The following is a 16,421-nucleotide window of genomic DNA, read 5'->3' on the forward strand; positions in this document are numbered from 1 at the left end:
TGCTTTAGGGAGGATGGACATCTTGACCGCTGCCACCCTTCCCAGGAGGGATAGATGGTGATGCTTCCACTGGTGCAGGTCCTGAGAAATTTGAGAGGATAGCTTGGAATAGTTGGGCGTGACCATTAGGGACACCGACGGGGCCAGCTCAATGCCCAAGTAGGGGATAGATGTCATTACCTGTATACCCGCATATGTTGTTCCGCCCGGGGAAAGCGAATATCCTGCTTGACCCATAGGATCATAGACTTCCCAAGGTGAACTCTGAAACCAGAGACCTGGCCGAAGGCCTCTAGTTCCCGTAAAAATGCTGGGACGGAGCGAGCTGGTGTTTCAAGGGAGGTGATAAGGTCGTCTCCATAAAGACTTATTGTGTGCCGTGCCTCCTCCCCCCCCCCCCCCGGACGGGATGCCCAATATGTCTGGGTTCTCTCTAAATCCTCTAAATCCTCTGGGCAAGCGGCTTACCATAGAGGGCAAAAAGAAGGGTCGACAGCGGGCATCCCCGATGGGTCCCCCTTTGTATCTCGAATGGTCTGGATGTTACCCCATTTACCCTAATAGGCGCCAAGGCTTGCTATAGCAACTCGCCACCCATGCTTGGAACCTCTCCCCCAGGCCAAAATGGATCAGGGATTTATCTAAAAAATCCCAGTCTACACGATCGAATGCCTTCTCGGCATCTACCGATAAGAGAAGGGCATCCATATCAGTGCAGTGAGCCTGGTCTATGAGGTGGAATATGCGTTTGGTATTGTCACCGCTTTGCCGATTTTGAATAAAGCCGGACTGGTCGGGTTCAATAATGCCCGGCATGAGGGGACCCAATCTAGCTGCCAGTATGCCCGTAAACCGCTTCAGATCAACATAAAGCAGCGACACCTGTCGGTAGGAGCCGCAGAGGGATTTATCTTTTCGCAGTTTCGGTAGTACGACTATAGAAGCCGCTAGAATGTCCGAGGGAATCACCCCTGGCCCAGTAAAGGAGTTAAAAAGTTGTCTGTAACTGGGCTAGCACTGCGGTCTGGTCCCGGTGACTTCAGTGGTTTGAGACGCGAGATCGCCCCCATTACCTCCTCTATGCGTATGGGGTCTCCCTGCTTTAAGCTCAGCATAAAATGTTAGAAAAACCTGTGCTATCTCCTCATTGCTTTCGGCCATGGTCCCCGAATTAGATTTGAGAGATTGTACTTTGGATTGTAAGGTGCGGGCCCGCAGCTTGCTCGCGAGCATACGCCCGGTCCTGTCGCCCCCTACGTAGTAGGAGTGCTTAAGCCGGAGCGCTGCATACTCGACCCGGTCGAGGTAGAGTCCCACTAGCTGGGCTCGCCCGCTTTCAATTGGCGCCAAACCCTGGGTGCCCCAGTCCTGCTGTGTACCCTCTCCAGCTTCAGAACTTGGGCTGCGAGCTGTTCGCGTTTAGTCTTGCACTCTCGGTTATCGGCTGCAGAAATCGCTATCAGTTCCCCCCTCACCACCGCTTTAAGAGCCCCACACAAGGTGGACATGGAGACATCGGGGGGAGTCGTTTGTGCCGAGGTAGTCTGTGATGCATTTGAGGATCTGCTCCTGCACAGCTGGTTTGTGTAGCATGCCCTCTCCCAGTCTCCAACCCCCAAAAGTCCTACGCGGCTGTGGTACCCACAGGGTCGCTTGTACCGCGTCGTGATCGGATAAGGCAGCCGGCGTAATGGTGACATCCCTCACCAATGTGTTCACTTCTGTCATATCCAGCAAATGATCTAGACGGGCATGTGAGTGGTGGGCGTGGGAGTATTAGGAGAATTACGAGGTGTGGGAGTGAGCTGCCCGCCATATGTCTAAGAGTCCGCTGTTCTGCAGCCACTGCCGTCTCTCCGCGGAGATTGCCCCTGTTCGAGTGTACCTGTGGCTAGACCGGTCTGCTGACGCATCCATAACTAAGTTCAGATAGCCTCCTACCATTACCCATCGCTCCTGTGCACCTAGTACGTCGAACAGGGCCACTTTGAGGAACTTCTCTTGTCCAATGTTGGGCGCATAAATAGATGCCACTACCAGGGGCGAACCCCCCACCCACAGCTTGTAGGCTAAAAGCCGCCCTTTGACTTCCGCTACCTTGTCGCCCACTTTCCCTGAAAAGCATTTAGCCACCAATATGGCCACCCCTGCCTTTTTGTTCTGTGTGGAAGAAAAAAAAATAAAACTGGGGGGAATGCTCTGGACCAGTCCTTGGACAAGCGATGAGTCTCCTGTAGGAGACACACATCCGCCCCCGAGTGCTCGAGATATGACAATATAGATTTCCGTTTGTTAGGGCTATTCAGGCCTCGCACATTAAGAGTGAGAATATGTAGCTTTGAGTGTGTCATGGGATATGGTTGGGAGCAATCAGCGGTGTCTGCCCATGGGCCTTCCCTCGCTGCAAGTCTGTGCCCCCCTCCGCTTGGCCCAGAGTTAGTCCTCTATGCCGCCTACGCTTGTGTGGTCCCCCGTTTAGCAAACCAGTTCCCCTGCCCCCCGAGCCCCCAACTGAAGTTACCCAGCCCCCACCAAGAGTCCAGAGCCCGCAGGGCCTGATCGCGCACATCTGGAAGAAAAGGTAAGCAGGGACACTTCGTGGCTTGAAAGATGAAACACCCCCCCCCCCCCCTTTACTGCACGGTGATTGGCATCAGTCTGCATTTCAATCAGGAACTATCTTGAGACGCTGTATCTTTGAGCACTGACTTCAGCGCTGCCTATCGCTCCTGGGCCATAGCTGCGAGGTCGGGCCCCAGGGAAGATCCCAAGTGACTTCTCTTTCCAACTCTCTGCCAACGCTCCTGTGGCAGCCGCTGACTGGTATTGAGGTGCTCTTCTGGGCTGTGGAATGGCAGGCCCAATAGCTCACAGGCCTCTTGCAGTGATCTAATCTGGTGTAGCCTGCCTTCCCATTGAAATATTCGGAATGGGTGACCCCAGGAATACGCCACGCCATTGTCACACAGGTGAGAGGTCACTTCTCGAAAGTCTCATCATTTCTGGAGGGTGATGGCTGCAAAGTCTTGATAGAGCGCTAAGGAGTGGCCCTGGTATTGGATCGGCTGTTTCTCTCTGGCCTCCCGGAGGATGCATTCCGGTGGTAGTCCGGCAAGAAGGCGAGGTTATCTGGTGGTGGCACCGGGGCCCTCCGTCGCAGTCCAACTCTGTGGTCCCTATCAATGCGGATCTCCAAGTCGGACGAGTCCCCGAGTATCTCTCGGAACATGGCCTGTTGGTATTGGACCATATCTGTCCCTTCTGCGTCCGGTGGGAGACCCCCGTACGCAGATGTAGTTCCGCCGAGAGCAGTTTTCAAGATCCTCCGTATGGACCTGAAGGTTGATGTGTTGTTCCCTCAAGCGGATTACCTCCTGTTGGAGTTGCGTCATCTCCAAGCCAGAGATGAGGTCTTGATCTTCGATCGCGGCCACTCAGTCTCCCACAGTATCCACGTCCCTTCGCATCTCTCACTTCCCTCGCCACTTCGCTTTGTCGTCTCGGAGGGTATTGAACAAGGTCTCTAGAAAAGCGCGAGTAATCGGGGCCTCGGCGCCCTCTGGGTTGGGGCTCGCTGGCGTGGGTTAGCGAGCTTGTCTTTTAATGATCGGTCTTTCTTTGCTCCTTGCGTGGTCATGCCGGCCATAGTTAAGTTGAGTCCCTAGGTGAGTGCCCGCTCCAGCAGTGGCGTAGGCCTGCGTATGTCTCCTTTAGCTCCTGTGCCTGGCGCGTAGTAGGGGTGGTGTCGTGTTCGGTCCCCTAGGTTTCACCACGCTGTTGCCAAAGGCCTCTCATGTGGAGGCACGCAGCGCCTTCCCACATCTTCAGAGGGTCAGTGTTTGGGTGGTCTTCACTTTGATTAGACCCAGGCCATGCAGTCAGCGTCGCTACTCGAGCCCGTTCGTCCCGTATAGCGAACCTTCTAGTTTGGTTAGGGTCTCTTGATTTCCCCGTATTCTGAACGACTGAGAGGAATGCTCCCGCGGTGGTGCGGCTATACAGTGACCGATATGCGGTGTGCTGTCTTTGGGGAAATCGACCAGTTCCCCTCTTCCTGATCGAGCTGACTCTCTGGGGTCCCGAAAGCCCGTGGTCGCCAGGCGGTGGTCCAGGCCGCTGTCCCTCTGCACTAGGTGGATGCCCCCCGATAGCTACCAAGCCCCGGCTGTTCTATCAAGCCTGAACCCCCTCCGTGAGAAATGCCCGTCTCACCAATGCTCCAGCTCCCGGGTCGGTTGACCTGAAGGCGCGGGGCCCCTCTTCCACCTTGGACTCGATCACATTCCACGGCGCAGGACCGCCAGTCGTGCCGCAGGCCCTCTATATAGGCCAGGATTTCCCTTGTGTGGCGGGGCCGCAATCACCGCTTCATGCTTGGGCCCGCCGCTTTTTGGCTGTGCGTTGTCAGAACGCTATGGGGCCTGATTACTACCACCTGAGATCTGCCGCACCCGTCTGGTCTCTTTGGTCTCTCCGCCGCTGGGCACCTGCAGTGCAAAGCCTCCGGCTCCCCTTCGGCAGGGAGTATTTCGCAGCTCCACGGGTGTCTCGACTGTGGCGGGCCCTAATGCTCCCCAACCCGATCTGCCCGGGTCAATGACGGGCCCCCATTGCAGCCAGAGGTATGGTGTATGTCACTTTCTCTTGGACCGCTGCTGATAGCTGTGCTACTAAGCAGATTGGGCGCCAGCCGGTCCTTTCTGGCTGATGCCCACTCCTTGCGGTAGTGCACCGTGAGACCTACCACACCACACACTGTTTACGGCCCCGATCGCCTACACTGCTCTCTCCGCTGTTAAGCTCCTGCAGCGCAGGGTCTCTGGCTGTGCTCTGTCAAGAGCGTGCTCTTAAGTGTGGTATGGTCTCTGGCTGCAAAAGGGCCTTAATGGCGAGTCCCCCAGCGGCCGGAGAGAGACGGTTTGTGCCTCTGTCTCTGGAGCAGTCCCTTGTGAGTACGCAGCTACCTTGCTCGGGCGCCAGCCTATAAATCTGACCGCTGCCCCCCCCCCCCCCTACGCTGCGTACTTTCTCCGCCAGCCGTCCCAGTGCCGCTCGTAACGCTACATGGGAAGCCTGTGTGCCCCTTTGGATCTTCGATGCAGTCTGGGCCCCCAGCAGTGCGGCACCGATGTATCTGTAGCGGGCTGAAGGCTAGCCTCGGTCCCAATGATGTTACAGTGGGGGGCAAGCCAGTCGATACACCTGGCCGAGGCCCCCCGCTGACGGGCCTTCACCTCCACTGCTACTGTCCAGCTACGGATGGCGTGGGCTACGCTCGGCCTTCCAGGCTCCTCTCCGTTGGCCAACCCTAGTCTCCCGCCTCCAGTGCTTCGGCGCTGGATTTGATATGGGCCGCCCGCCCGCCTTCTTTCATTGTAGTGCGGCCGCCAAGTGGCTCCGGGCTGAAGTTCCAGCGCCTGCGATGTTCCCAGCGCGCCACAATTACCTCCGAAAGAGTGGCTGGGTCCGGACTCCATTTCCAGAGTGCTGAGTCGTGGTCCACCACATGGAGATTAGTTGATCTCTCTGGCTCCCCGCCACATTACACACGGATTCAAAACTGCGGGGTGTATTCCTCCTGCGTCTCTGTGCTTTGAAGGAGAGTTAAACACAAATTTGGGCAGAGTTGGGCGCTCGGGAGTGGGGAGTCGAAGCAGAACACGTCTTACCCGCTCGCCATCTTGGCCACACTCCCTCTGGTGAGAGCTTTAACGTTTTATCAAAGTCTTTCTGTGGATGTCAGATTTCACCTTGTGCCTTCGTCATTCTTCCTCACCCTTTTCTGCGTCTACTCCGGGAACACAGTTGTGTATTTTCTTAAGGGTGTTAGACATTCAATTACGCATTTACATGAGCTTTGAATCATAATTAGGACTAGAACGCAGTAGGATTAAAATGTGTAAGAAATTAGAACAGAAACTGTGCGGTCTTGTATGAGCCACAGGAAAAATCATTTTTTGGCTCACAGAAGTGAAATGTTAGTCTCCCCTGTCCTTATGCGGAAATTTTATAACCCTATTGAGCTCTAAACTACGGGAATAAAATACTTGCAAGAACCATCCTCCGTTGGCTGCCAAGGCACCAAGATGGGATATTAATTTGTGGGACTCTACAATTGTGACATTAAGGAGATTAGCTCACTGCGGTCAGAAAGGCAAACAACAAATGCATTCCAAATAAATATAGACACTGACCACAGTCTCACAATGCATACTAGCCAACTAAATCCGAACGCCCAACGTTAGGCAGATGGAAAAAAGCCAGCTGAAACATTAGAATACAAGCATTTACAATGCAATGGTCTCGGCATTAGAGTTATTGGCATTGCTCAGGTCATTATTTTTGTTTATGTTTTTTTTAAAACATTTAAAGAAACGGCATTGTTATTTGCAATGTCAATAGCTTAATCACTCTCAAATGCGAGACCTATTGCATTTGCACCCACAGAGAGCCACACACAAAGCCACCCACACACACACACACAGAGCCACACACAAAGCCACCCACACACACAGAGCCACACACAAAGCCACCCACACAGAGCCACCCACACAGAGCCACTCACACAGAGCAACCCACACACACACACGCAGTCACCCACTGACCTATTTACATTATGTGGTTTTCCGCATTTCTAATGACATACCGGCCTGCCCTTCATTCTAATTATTTCTCAACAATGGCGCACCTGGAGAAGAAAGGATGCAGCCTCTCTATGGTGTTGCTTCCCAGGATTCCTCCGGGCACCTGCTGAAGTGTACAGATTCAGGGCTTGTGGATTGTATAGAGGAGATTTGGTTGCTGTGGCGCGGAGAGGGTGATAACTGCTGCGTGGGGCGCTGGGTGGGGGCAGGTTGGGATCGGAGGTTCAGAACGGACAGCGTATATGGGCCAAGAACGAGCCCAAGGTAAGATGGCTCAGGGAGCGCAGTTGACATCTGCTATAATGTGCAAGGCAAAGGTTCAAATTTCTGCAGGCTGCTCTGCCTGCCGCTCTTTTGAGGCCAGTAATAGGAGTGCAAAAAAAAATTGGGTAATAGCAACACCTGCCTTTTACAGTGCTGAGAAGCAGTGGAACTGTGGTATGGAGGGCTATACATAGCATGTAAAATGTATATTTTTTAATGACCATGCTTCTAGACCAGGATCAAACAATTCAGGTCTTCAAACACCCCCTTTCAAAGAAGTCCAAAAATTTCTGCCAACAGAGATGGCCTGGTCAAATCTCTTCCAGGATTATGGAACTCCTTACCAGCAGCCCTTCGAGGTGAGCTCGCCCTGCTTACATTTATAATTGAACCTCAAGCTCCCTTCATTTCAGTGTGCTGCCCATCCTTCCACCTTCACGGAGGGGAGGGGATGTGGTGCGTCGGCTGCGCTGCCGCCTCTGGTGGAGGAAACCAGAGTTCGAGCCTCAAGGTCGCGTCCACATTCTGTGATTCTAGGCAAATCACTCAAGTCTCCCCGTGCCTGAATGTGTAATGTAAATACGGTGCTATGTAAAGCGCTCCAATACCTTCGGGTCCAGTTCGCGCTATATGAATATGCACAAAAAAAAAATCCCTATGGCTTACAGGTTGCACCGCCCATTTAATCACCCATCCCCCAATCAGGGTGTGCCCCCTGAATATCAAATCAACAGTATTGGTGGTACAAAATATCATACCTGCCAACAAAAATCTTACCATGTGAGGAGGGGAGGGGCATCCTGGCAAAAAGTACCTAAGAGGCACTTTTGAACCCCACCCTGCCCCCAAACCCCTTCCTTTAATAAAAAAAATGGTGTTGATGTCCTGAGGGGTTTACACACCCCTCAATGAATGTCAACTGTTCAAAGCCTCAGAAAACGAGCTGGAAAACCACAATTTACAGCTTTTCCTGGCCAGCGTGTGGCATCGGGTCCTCACTAGGTGGCCGTGTCATGGGAGCCGATACCATGCGGCACCGTGTGAGTTGGCACGCATGAAATCTAGAGGACAGAATATCGAAAAAGAATATCGACAGATAATCTAGATTTTTTTTATACCTATCGCAACATATGCACGCATGCAGTATGTATATCTTAAAGGTACGCAGATATGGAGTAAGGGATAGTAAATTTGTACTTCCCCCATATGCACTTTCCTCCGATTTTGTGCCCCTCGACATTAGAATGCCACCATAGTGTTAGTGTCCATATTCAGCAGTACAATCTCCGATCACGTGCTTAGAAGCTGCCGTTTCTAACTGAAGGAGCACGCTACAAATGCCCAACAGAGAGCTCCTTTCTACACATTTTAACTCGGACCCTGGAATGAATCACGTAACATTTCTCCGGCCTGCACTCACCCATCGGTGATCCAGCCATGTCAAGCTTTGAGCCGTCTCCATACTCGAGGCGCTAGATTCAGAACCGGCAGTGGGCAGTTTCTCTCCTTATGACGCATGTTATTTGGAAGTGGGGTTCACGTACATCTCACTTCTTACAGCTGAGGAAGAAGGCGCCTTCCTGCCTTGTCTGCGCTGATATCTTCCTAGCCACGGGCGGTTTTCACGGCTGACCGAACCGCTTCCAGGCGCAGACACCTCTGGGAGCTCCTCTGTCAGGTCATCAGCCGGACAGACATGTTTGGACGGCTCGTCCACACGTTCACTGGGGTGAACGTGCGAAGAGGCTGGTCTCTGGGGCTGCCACGGTCCGACTGCAGTACAGCTGCAAACAGTTTCAGCTGCAGAGTAATCTGTATAGCGCACCACACAAACGCTGGCAAAATATAGCGCCCGAATATCCTTCAAAAAAATATGGCCCCGTGTGGATAATAAAAAAAATCTACACCCAACGAGATAATGTTTGTCAGACGATATTTCTCCTATATGTGATAGTCTGACGTACAGCCAAAGAAGCCACGTCACTCTCATGGACGCAGTTTCACCAAAATGCCACAGATGCATACATTAAGGGACTTTACCAGACAGGTTTTTTTCCCACTGTTTTCCCACTGGCATTTCGCTGGTGGGATGGAGGCCGGTTTGGAAAGGCCTGGATAAACAGAAGGAGTGGGGGCAAAGATAGAGAAAAAGCGACGAGAGGCGAGAGAGGATGGTTTCAACGAGATATTGGGCCGGGGGAGGGGTAGAGAATGTAGTGTTCGGGCCCGAGCTGTACCTTTGGAACTGGGGAACCCAGGTACAAGTTTCGCTATCTTCTCAAAATCCTGCGATTGTGGATAACCCCCACCCCCTCCAAATACAAAACCAGTTTCGAATCCGATCCAGGGCTTGCTCAGTTTCTTGTCGGTCTTAAAAAAAGAAAAAACAAGGCAGAGCAAAAGGCACACCACTGCCTTTCTCCGAGGCGAAGCAGAAATGCCTCGGAGAAAGGCAGCGCCATTTTCAGATTCGGGGGCGTGTTTGTCTTTTCTCTCCTCCAGCCATTGGCTGGAGGAGAGAATGAGACTTTCTGAAAAAAACACGCCCCTTGATCCGAAAAGGACGGGGCCTAAAGGGAATGACGGACCTCTTCTCCAATGGCTGGCCAGCATTCAAGAGGCCAGCCAATGGAGAACAGGGGAGAAGAGGGGCGGGTTCAAGCCCCTCTTCCCCAAGTCATTAAATATCGGATCGAGACTGCGCAAGCGCAGCCTTCGAGCAGAGACCTAAAAATGCATCAACAGATGCATGTTACGGAGGGCCAAATATTTAAAATATACCAATTTTGGGTCCTAAAATCAAGATGACGACAGAATGGGAGGGGTATGCAGACAGAATTTAAAAAAAAAAAAAAAAAAATGGACAACACTGTCAACAGGGAGACAAGGAAGCCATTTAAACAAAGTTACTAATCAATATACAATGTATGTTTTAATTCAACTAAGGACTTGCTTGATACCAACTGCCGGACTTGTGATGAAAAAATATTTTGCTTTGGAGAAGGGTGGGAGACTTGGAAAAAATCAAGGGAAACTGACTAAGTGAGACAGGTAGGGTGGCAAAAAAGGAGGCTCGAAAGAGGAATAAAAGGTAAGTGACGTATCGGAATGAGTTGCCAGTTGGGGGTTCATAGAACTGCTGGAAAAGTATGGGGAGGGTGATTGTATGTGGAACTAAAATTAGCAAACCTAAACAAAAAACATTCCCACTAAACATCTACCATTAGCGTTTTAGCGTTTTGCATGACATGTTTTGTGCATATTTGTATGGGAAGGCCAAAAAATTGAAGGGGCTTGTCTTTGCTCTGCAACATAAAAAAAATGCTAAACGCAATTACACCCAACTTAGCATGAAAGTAAAACTTTACTCAAGAAAATGCTCTCGCTTGCTGTAAATTGGTTAAAGTAGTTGCGGAACCAGAGTTGGAAAAGTGACTTTTGTAGGCCTCAAATTGAACCAAGTTGTCGATCAGGGTAGTGAATTTGGACCATCAGCTGGTCCACAAACCAACAGGCTGGCCTTTGGCCAAAGGCGGTTTGCAGCGGGAGTTGGGCGCAGGATACCACTGTATGTAGTATATGATCGAAACAATCCCCAAAACGGACGAACAACACAAAGATTAAAGTGTAGTTAAAGTTAGCTTGGGTTAAAACATCTTAACATAGGTTTAACAATTTATTAAAAACAAACTGCTAAATGGTTATGAATTTAAAAAAGAAAACCACTAAAAAGTCACATGTTAAGGTTAGGAGTGCAATCCATTCCTTGCACAATAGACATGAAAACAATAACTCGCACGGATTATGAGCACACGATATTTATACCAAAAAGTAAATCCTAAAAGCAAAATGCCATTAAATATAAAAACACAAACCAATAAATATTACATCAATAGTCATATTTAGAGTGCTAATGGTAATGCGATATGAAATCCCAGCTGTAAGATTGATCACATTTGTAATTGCATCTGTTGCATCAAGGGCGAGGCCATGAGCCCCCCTTAATGAGTTAGGGTCTAAGAAGCTGCACGACTGCTGTAAGAGTTCTGGCCTGTGGTCAACCATAATTTGGGAATATGGCTTTTCCGTTTCAATATGCAAGCATAACTACAATTTAAGACTGGAGTTTTAATTGGATTTCGCAGTTTTTTTCTCTAACACATGTTAAGGTGTCCTAAGCAAAGCTAACCAGAAAGGAGGAGACTGCTAATTAAGTGTCACAGTAACAACAACTGGTTTTAGACGCCTTGAATGATTCTTACCTGGACCGTCTTTTTAATGCGGTGTGAGGGTCCTGGATACTCCTTCGAATAGAGGTCCGTTAGGAAAAGGGAGTTAATGAGAGTAGATTTCCCTAGACCGGACTCGCCTGTAAGGAAAATGGGACAAAACATTATGAGAAGCCAAGTCTTACTCTCCCAAGCATTGAAACAGCATCAACAGTAATGATTCTTTCCCCCAGGTGCCCGACATTATCCAGCTGGCAAGACGACACAATACAATGGGGGAAGGCTGAAAGCACAGCCCTTCGGAGGGAGGAAGAGCAAGGGTTACGGAAACATCCCATCTCCATGGCATGGGATATTATGTTACACGACTTTGAACTACTTGATTTAATACCCCCACTGTGTATCCCTACACCATGACTCACGATGTTGCTCTGTGATCGCCTGCCTCGATTCTCCCACACCCTGAGCTACCTACAACACTACACGGGTAATGTAGGTCCCCTAGCGATAACCCACTAGCTCCCTTAGGCCATTAGTAAAATTAGCATCTTCAGACCAGGAGTACGGGTTTGGCGGGATAGGGAGGGTGGGGGCATAGATAGGATTGTTTGGTTAACTGGAACTATCTATGTGCTTCAAGTTCATGATATTTAGGTGACATTACTTCACGATTATCAAAAATCATAGATATTATTCGATAGTACATGAAATTAGTTTTCGGTCATGATATGTGAACACTGGACGGTGGATTCATGCAATCTTATTGTTGAAACTGTATAAAAAACAAATGACCTGTAATTATCTTTACATTGGATGTGATGTCAAGGTCCTCAATAAAGTATGTTAAAAAAAAAAAAAAAAAGTAATGATTCTTAAGCCTTCCTCGTAGAATGGGCGGCGTACCCATGACCAGACCTTTGACAGTCACAAAAGGGGTACATTGTACCTCTTGCCTGATATATATATATAGATATATATATATATATAGATATATATATTAGTCGCTAGGCACGTGTTGATGCGCAGATAAATTCACACCTTGTAGAAAGATGTCGCTACACACAAATCAACTCAACAACCTTCATATTATATACCCATTGGCCTAGTGGTGCATCATGCATTATAGGAATGCTAATTCACACGAGATGATTGATCACTAGCGGATAAGGAGAGAGAAAAGGGAAACTGAATCTTGAACATCTCTGAGAAGCCCCCCTTTAGACACCTCAGTTAACACAATAAACCCTAAGATTCTGGGTGCTGTACTAGAGAAGGCTGTCCAGGTGACTTCAGATTAGATCTTTCATTGGCCCAGACAAAATGTTCATTTTTAGGTAAATAGGTCTATCACGGAGTGTAAAAATGTGCACAGTTCGTCAGACAAGCCCAAAGGGTGGCAAACAATGCCTGCAGAAAGCACTGGCAAAGCCAATACGTCTGATGTTGGTTGTAAGCTTTTTGGCTTTATTAATGGCAGTTTTGTCACCCCCCCACACACACACACATTTCCAAAAGCAAAACGTTTTTTTAGGTTACTAAATGCAGATATATAAATAATAGTCTCTGGTACTGAAGGAAATTAATTTGTGTGTGGATGTGCTCTTGTGAAAAAAGCAGATTGACATCACTCACAGTCAAGTTCGTCACAGGCTGAAGTGGAGCAAGCCCAATATTGCCCCCTGCTGGAGGAGGTGGAAGAAAAATGTGAATGAAACAACAGCAGACCAATGAATGAAGAAGACTGGCTGAAAGCCTGTGTACGTCTATTATTTAAACTATTTTCATAAAATCAAAAGGTCTTGGCTGATGCTAGATCTGAAAAGGTCTTGAGAATATGCCGTAAACAGTTCCAGAGAAAAACTCCCTATTGCACTGGAGAATTCATAGCACCGTGTTACACCCATATCAATGAGCAACAGACCTTGCCCATGACTGCATGAAAGAATGACAATTCTGGCAGAAAACGCATTTACTCTATTTTGAGCGCGCATGACACAGACACCAGACATTTTATTATTTGGTGGGGTGTAGCTTTTTGAGGGGCAGGACAACTATCGGACTGCTGTTAGGCACTTAACTTTTAGCAGGGTGGAAGGCATAAGTTCACATAACGAATAGACTTTCTGAAAGAAGTAATGCCAATTTTTTTCTTTTTAGAGCAACACTTTGTGTTACAAAAAAGGAGTTGGATGGAATGCTCTAATTAATCTCAGCCACTGGTAATTACTCGGGCCACATCCTAGTGCATCTCTATTTTGCACACCATGCCACCTCAGTCTGGACCCACCCATATGCAAATCAGTCTTGACTTTGCTCCAATAGAAACGGTCCAGTCCGAAATGCCTGGGAAGGTCCACCCTGAACTGGAACACTAGCACCTAGGACCAGTTTCCCCTAGTTAGGGCTCATCAGCCTGGTAGAACTTAGTTCCAGTAACAGTGTGCATAGGACCCACGTCTCGGAAAACCCATCCCATCCCTTTTAGGGACACACTAATTTACGCACACAAAAAAATGTGACGGATGCAATGCTTGAATTAATCTCAACCACTGGTAATCACTTCAGGATGTATCCCAATCCATTGTTATTTCACATGGAAATTTCACATTTTTACCCACTATGGCTACATTCGAAAAATATCTCCAACTAGCCAGGCTTGTACAGGTCAGCTGTCAATTCTTGGTAAGCGTAAGTGTTTAACTGTCAGCCTTCAAACTGTTGGTTAGTGCAGCGAACCCTTGTTGGCCTCAGGCAACGGATAGACACCAAAAAGCTATGTGGATGTATAATCAATGTTAATGGTGTTAAAAAGCACTCTTCTGCATCACAGGGAGAGGGCGACGAGCACAGATGCAGCAGCTGAACATGGGAAAAGAATTGTGCCACAGAGAAACTAGTAATCACCCAAGCTAAGGAGCTGTATCAATATGGGTACTTAGTTGCTGAACGAATGCAAACGAAACGCAAAAGCAGGTGAACACAAACTGCCTGAAAGCAGCATCTGCTTCTGAACAAACCATTCTTCAATAAACACAGACAGCTCGACTCCGGTTATGAAAATCCAAAAACCTTATGAAAAGAGCAAAATGACTTCAAAAGTGCTACAGGGCCACCGGAAGGGAAGATATGCACTACACAAATGCTAGCAGCATAACATGCACCCCTACAGAAGCAAATAAAACAAAACTAAATGTGGATCATACGAGAGTCGAAGGATGCACAGAACTAGTGTGAAAGTCGGGATTCAAAGATGGCTTCTAAAACATTTCAGGGCACTTTCAGGAGGACAAAAGTATAACAAGGATTGACAAGACCAATAGGTTTCGCCTATACGAGAGCTATTGGCTTTGCCAATGGCTTTTAGCCATATTGTACAGCAGAGTGGAGTGGGGTGGGGTGGGATGCAGAAGCGCAAAGATGAGCGAAATGGCACAGGTTAGACTGAGGCGCTAAAGTGGTGTGGAGTGGCGCAGAGTAGACTGCGGCACGTGGAGTGGCGCAGAGTAGACTGCGGCGCGGCGCAGAGTGTAGTGTAGCAAGGCACAGAGCGGCACACAGTGTACAGTGGTGCAGAGTGACGTAAAGTGGTGAAGAGTAATTTGGGAATCGAACAGCTTGAGGGGGGGGGGGGGGTGCTCTGTTTATTCGCCAGTTTTAATTCATTGAAAAATGAAAAAGTCTTAATCCTTTATGTATAATACTTTGTTTATTTCGGATATTTATTTTTAATACTGCATTTACACTGTGTGGAAAGCCGTAAATGAACTGCTAAATTTTGTGCTTTACCTGGGGCTCGTTTCTTAGAGCCTTTGCCTGGACGGATTCTCTTTGTCCTTGTGACGGTCCCGCAGTCTTTGGGCGGGCCGCCATTTTGTGAGGTTAGCACTCTAGCAGCTGAGTGCCTCCATCCACGCCACTCCATAAAGGGCATGCTCTCGTGACCTCGCCAGAGGCAAGCCCGTCTGCGCCCGTCCACGGCCGTTCTGCGCCTTGCGCCATTCCCCCTGGCCAAAATCATATAATCAAATATGAAAAATCAGCTCTGTTGATTTTTCAGCACAAAGGTGAGGGAATCAAATGTCGTCCTATTCACCTTAACAATGTTTCACAGGACGTTCGTTGTCCTGCGTGTTTTGTTTTAAGAAATGGTCCTCATGTTTTCCACCCTCCAAACAACACTGATCACATTCAGTCTGACATACGTTTCGGTAAAAATCGTGCCTTAACGGCTGTCCTACTGAACACTAGATCTCTTCCCAAGCATAGGTATGAACTTGCTGACTTTCTTAATTCACGTATGCCGGATATACTGTTTCTCACTGAGACCTGGACTCACAGTGCCTCTGAACCGGACCTAAATGTGGCCATGCCTTCGGGGTACGACCTATTTAGAATTGATAGGATAGGTCAAAGGGGTGGCTATTGCCCATCGCTCACACATTAAAGCAACTTTCTCTGATATTCTAATTTCTCGGTGTTGGGTGATTTCAATTTTCATTTAGAATCCGCAGATAACGCCGATACTAGGGAGTTGCTGGATCGATTTCTTAGTTTAGGTCTGAAGCAAATTGTCACCAGCCATACACATACGGCCAATCATACCTTGGATGGTATTTTCACTAATCATCATCAGACAAAGTTTGTTAAAACACTACCTTTGCCTTGGATCGATCACAGTGCCGTCTTTTTTGAAGTTCTTACTAACGGACTCCAAAATAGAACCTTGGGTTTAAACAGAACAGAGGCTGTATGCCCCTGGAAACAAATAGGTAGTCTTGATCTTGAAGCTGCATTGCAGTTACAGAGCCCTTTAATGGACTCTGATTTTGACACTCATCCTGACCAAGCAGCAGCGCTTTATTACCGCTGGATTGAACAGGCGGTTTCAAGGCTAGCCCCGGAAACTTGTACACGAATACATAATAGACAGACATCAGATCTTTGGTATAACTAACTTAACGAAAATCTGTAGAGCTAAAGAACGACTCTGGAGAAAGGAATACTCAGAGTCCGGAAAAACACACTATAGAGAGGCGTTCGCAGTATATAAAGAAGCCATAAATGAGGCAAAATCTAAGTATTTTGCTGAGAAAATTATGGCCTCTAAAAATACTCCCCGAGAATTATTTAAGACAGTCAATAAATTAGCCACCTTTGGTAATGTAAAGTCAGTCAGCACAACAAAACTGTTTTGTGATAAACTTGCCACATTTTTTCATGATAAAGTGATCAAAGTCTACGAAGAATTTTCTACTGCCACGAATGCTAGACAAGATGTTTTTAA

The 16,421-nt window shown here is 48.3% G+C and overlaps 1 protein-coding gene across 1 annotated transcript in view; it reads right to left on the reverse strand.

The window, feature by feature from the left end:
- Positions 1-16,421, reverse strand: part of LOC146775913 (septin-7-like) — a 164,342-nt gene that overhangs the window by 56,494 nt on the left and 91,427 nt on the right. The window contains exon 3 of the mRNA XM_085636941.1: positions 11,171-11,277. Within this exon, the coding sequence (XP_085493067.1) occupies positions 11,171-11,277 (107 nt within the window). The remainder of the gene's footprint in view (positions 1-11,170; positions 11,278-16,421) is intronic.

Source organism: Triturus cristatus, chromosome 12 (assembly GCF_964204655.1).
Source record: "Triturus cristatus chromosome 12, aTriCri1.1, whole genome shotgun sequence".
Lineage (NCBI taxonomy): Eukaryota > Metazoa > Chordata > Amphibia > Caudata > Salamandridae > Triturus > Triturus cristatus.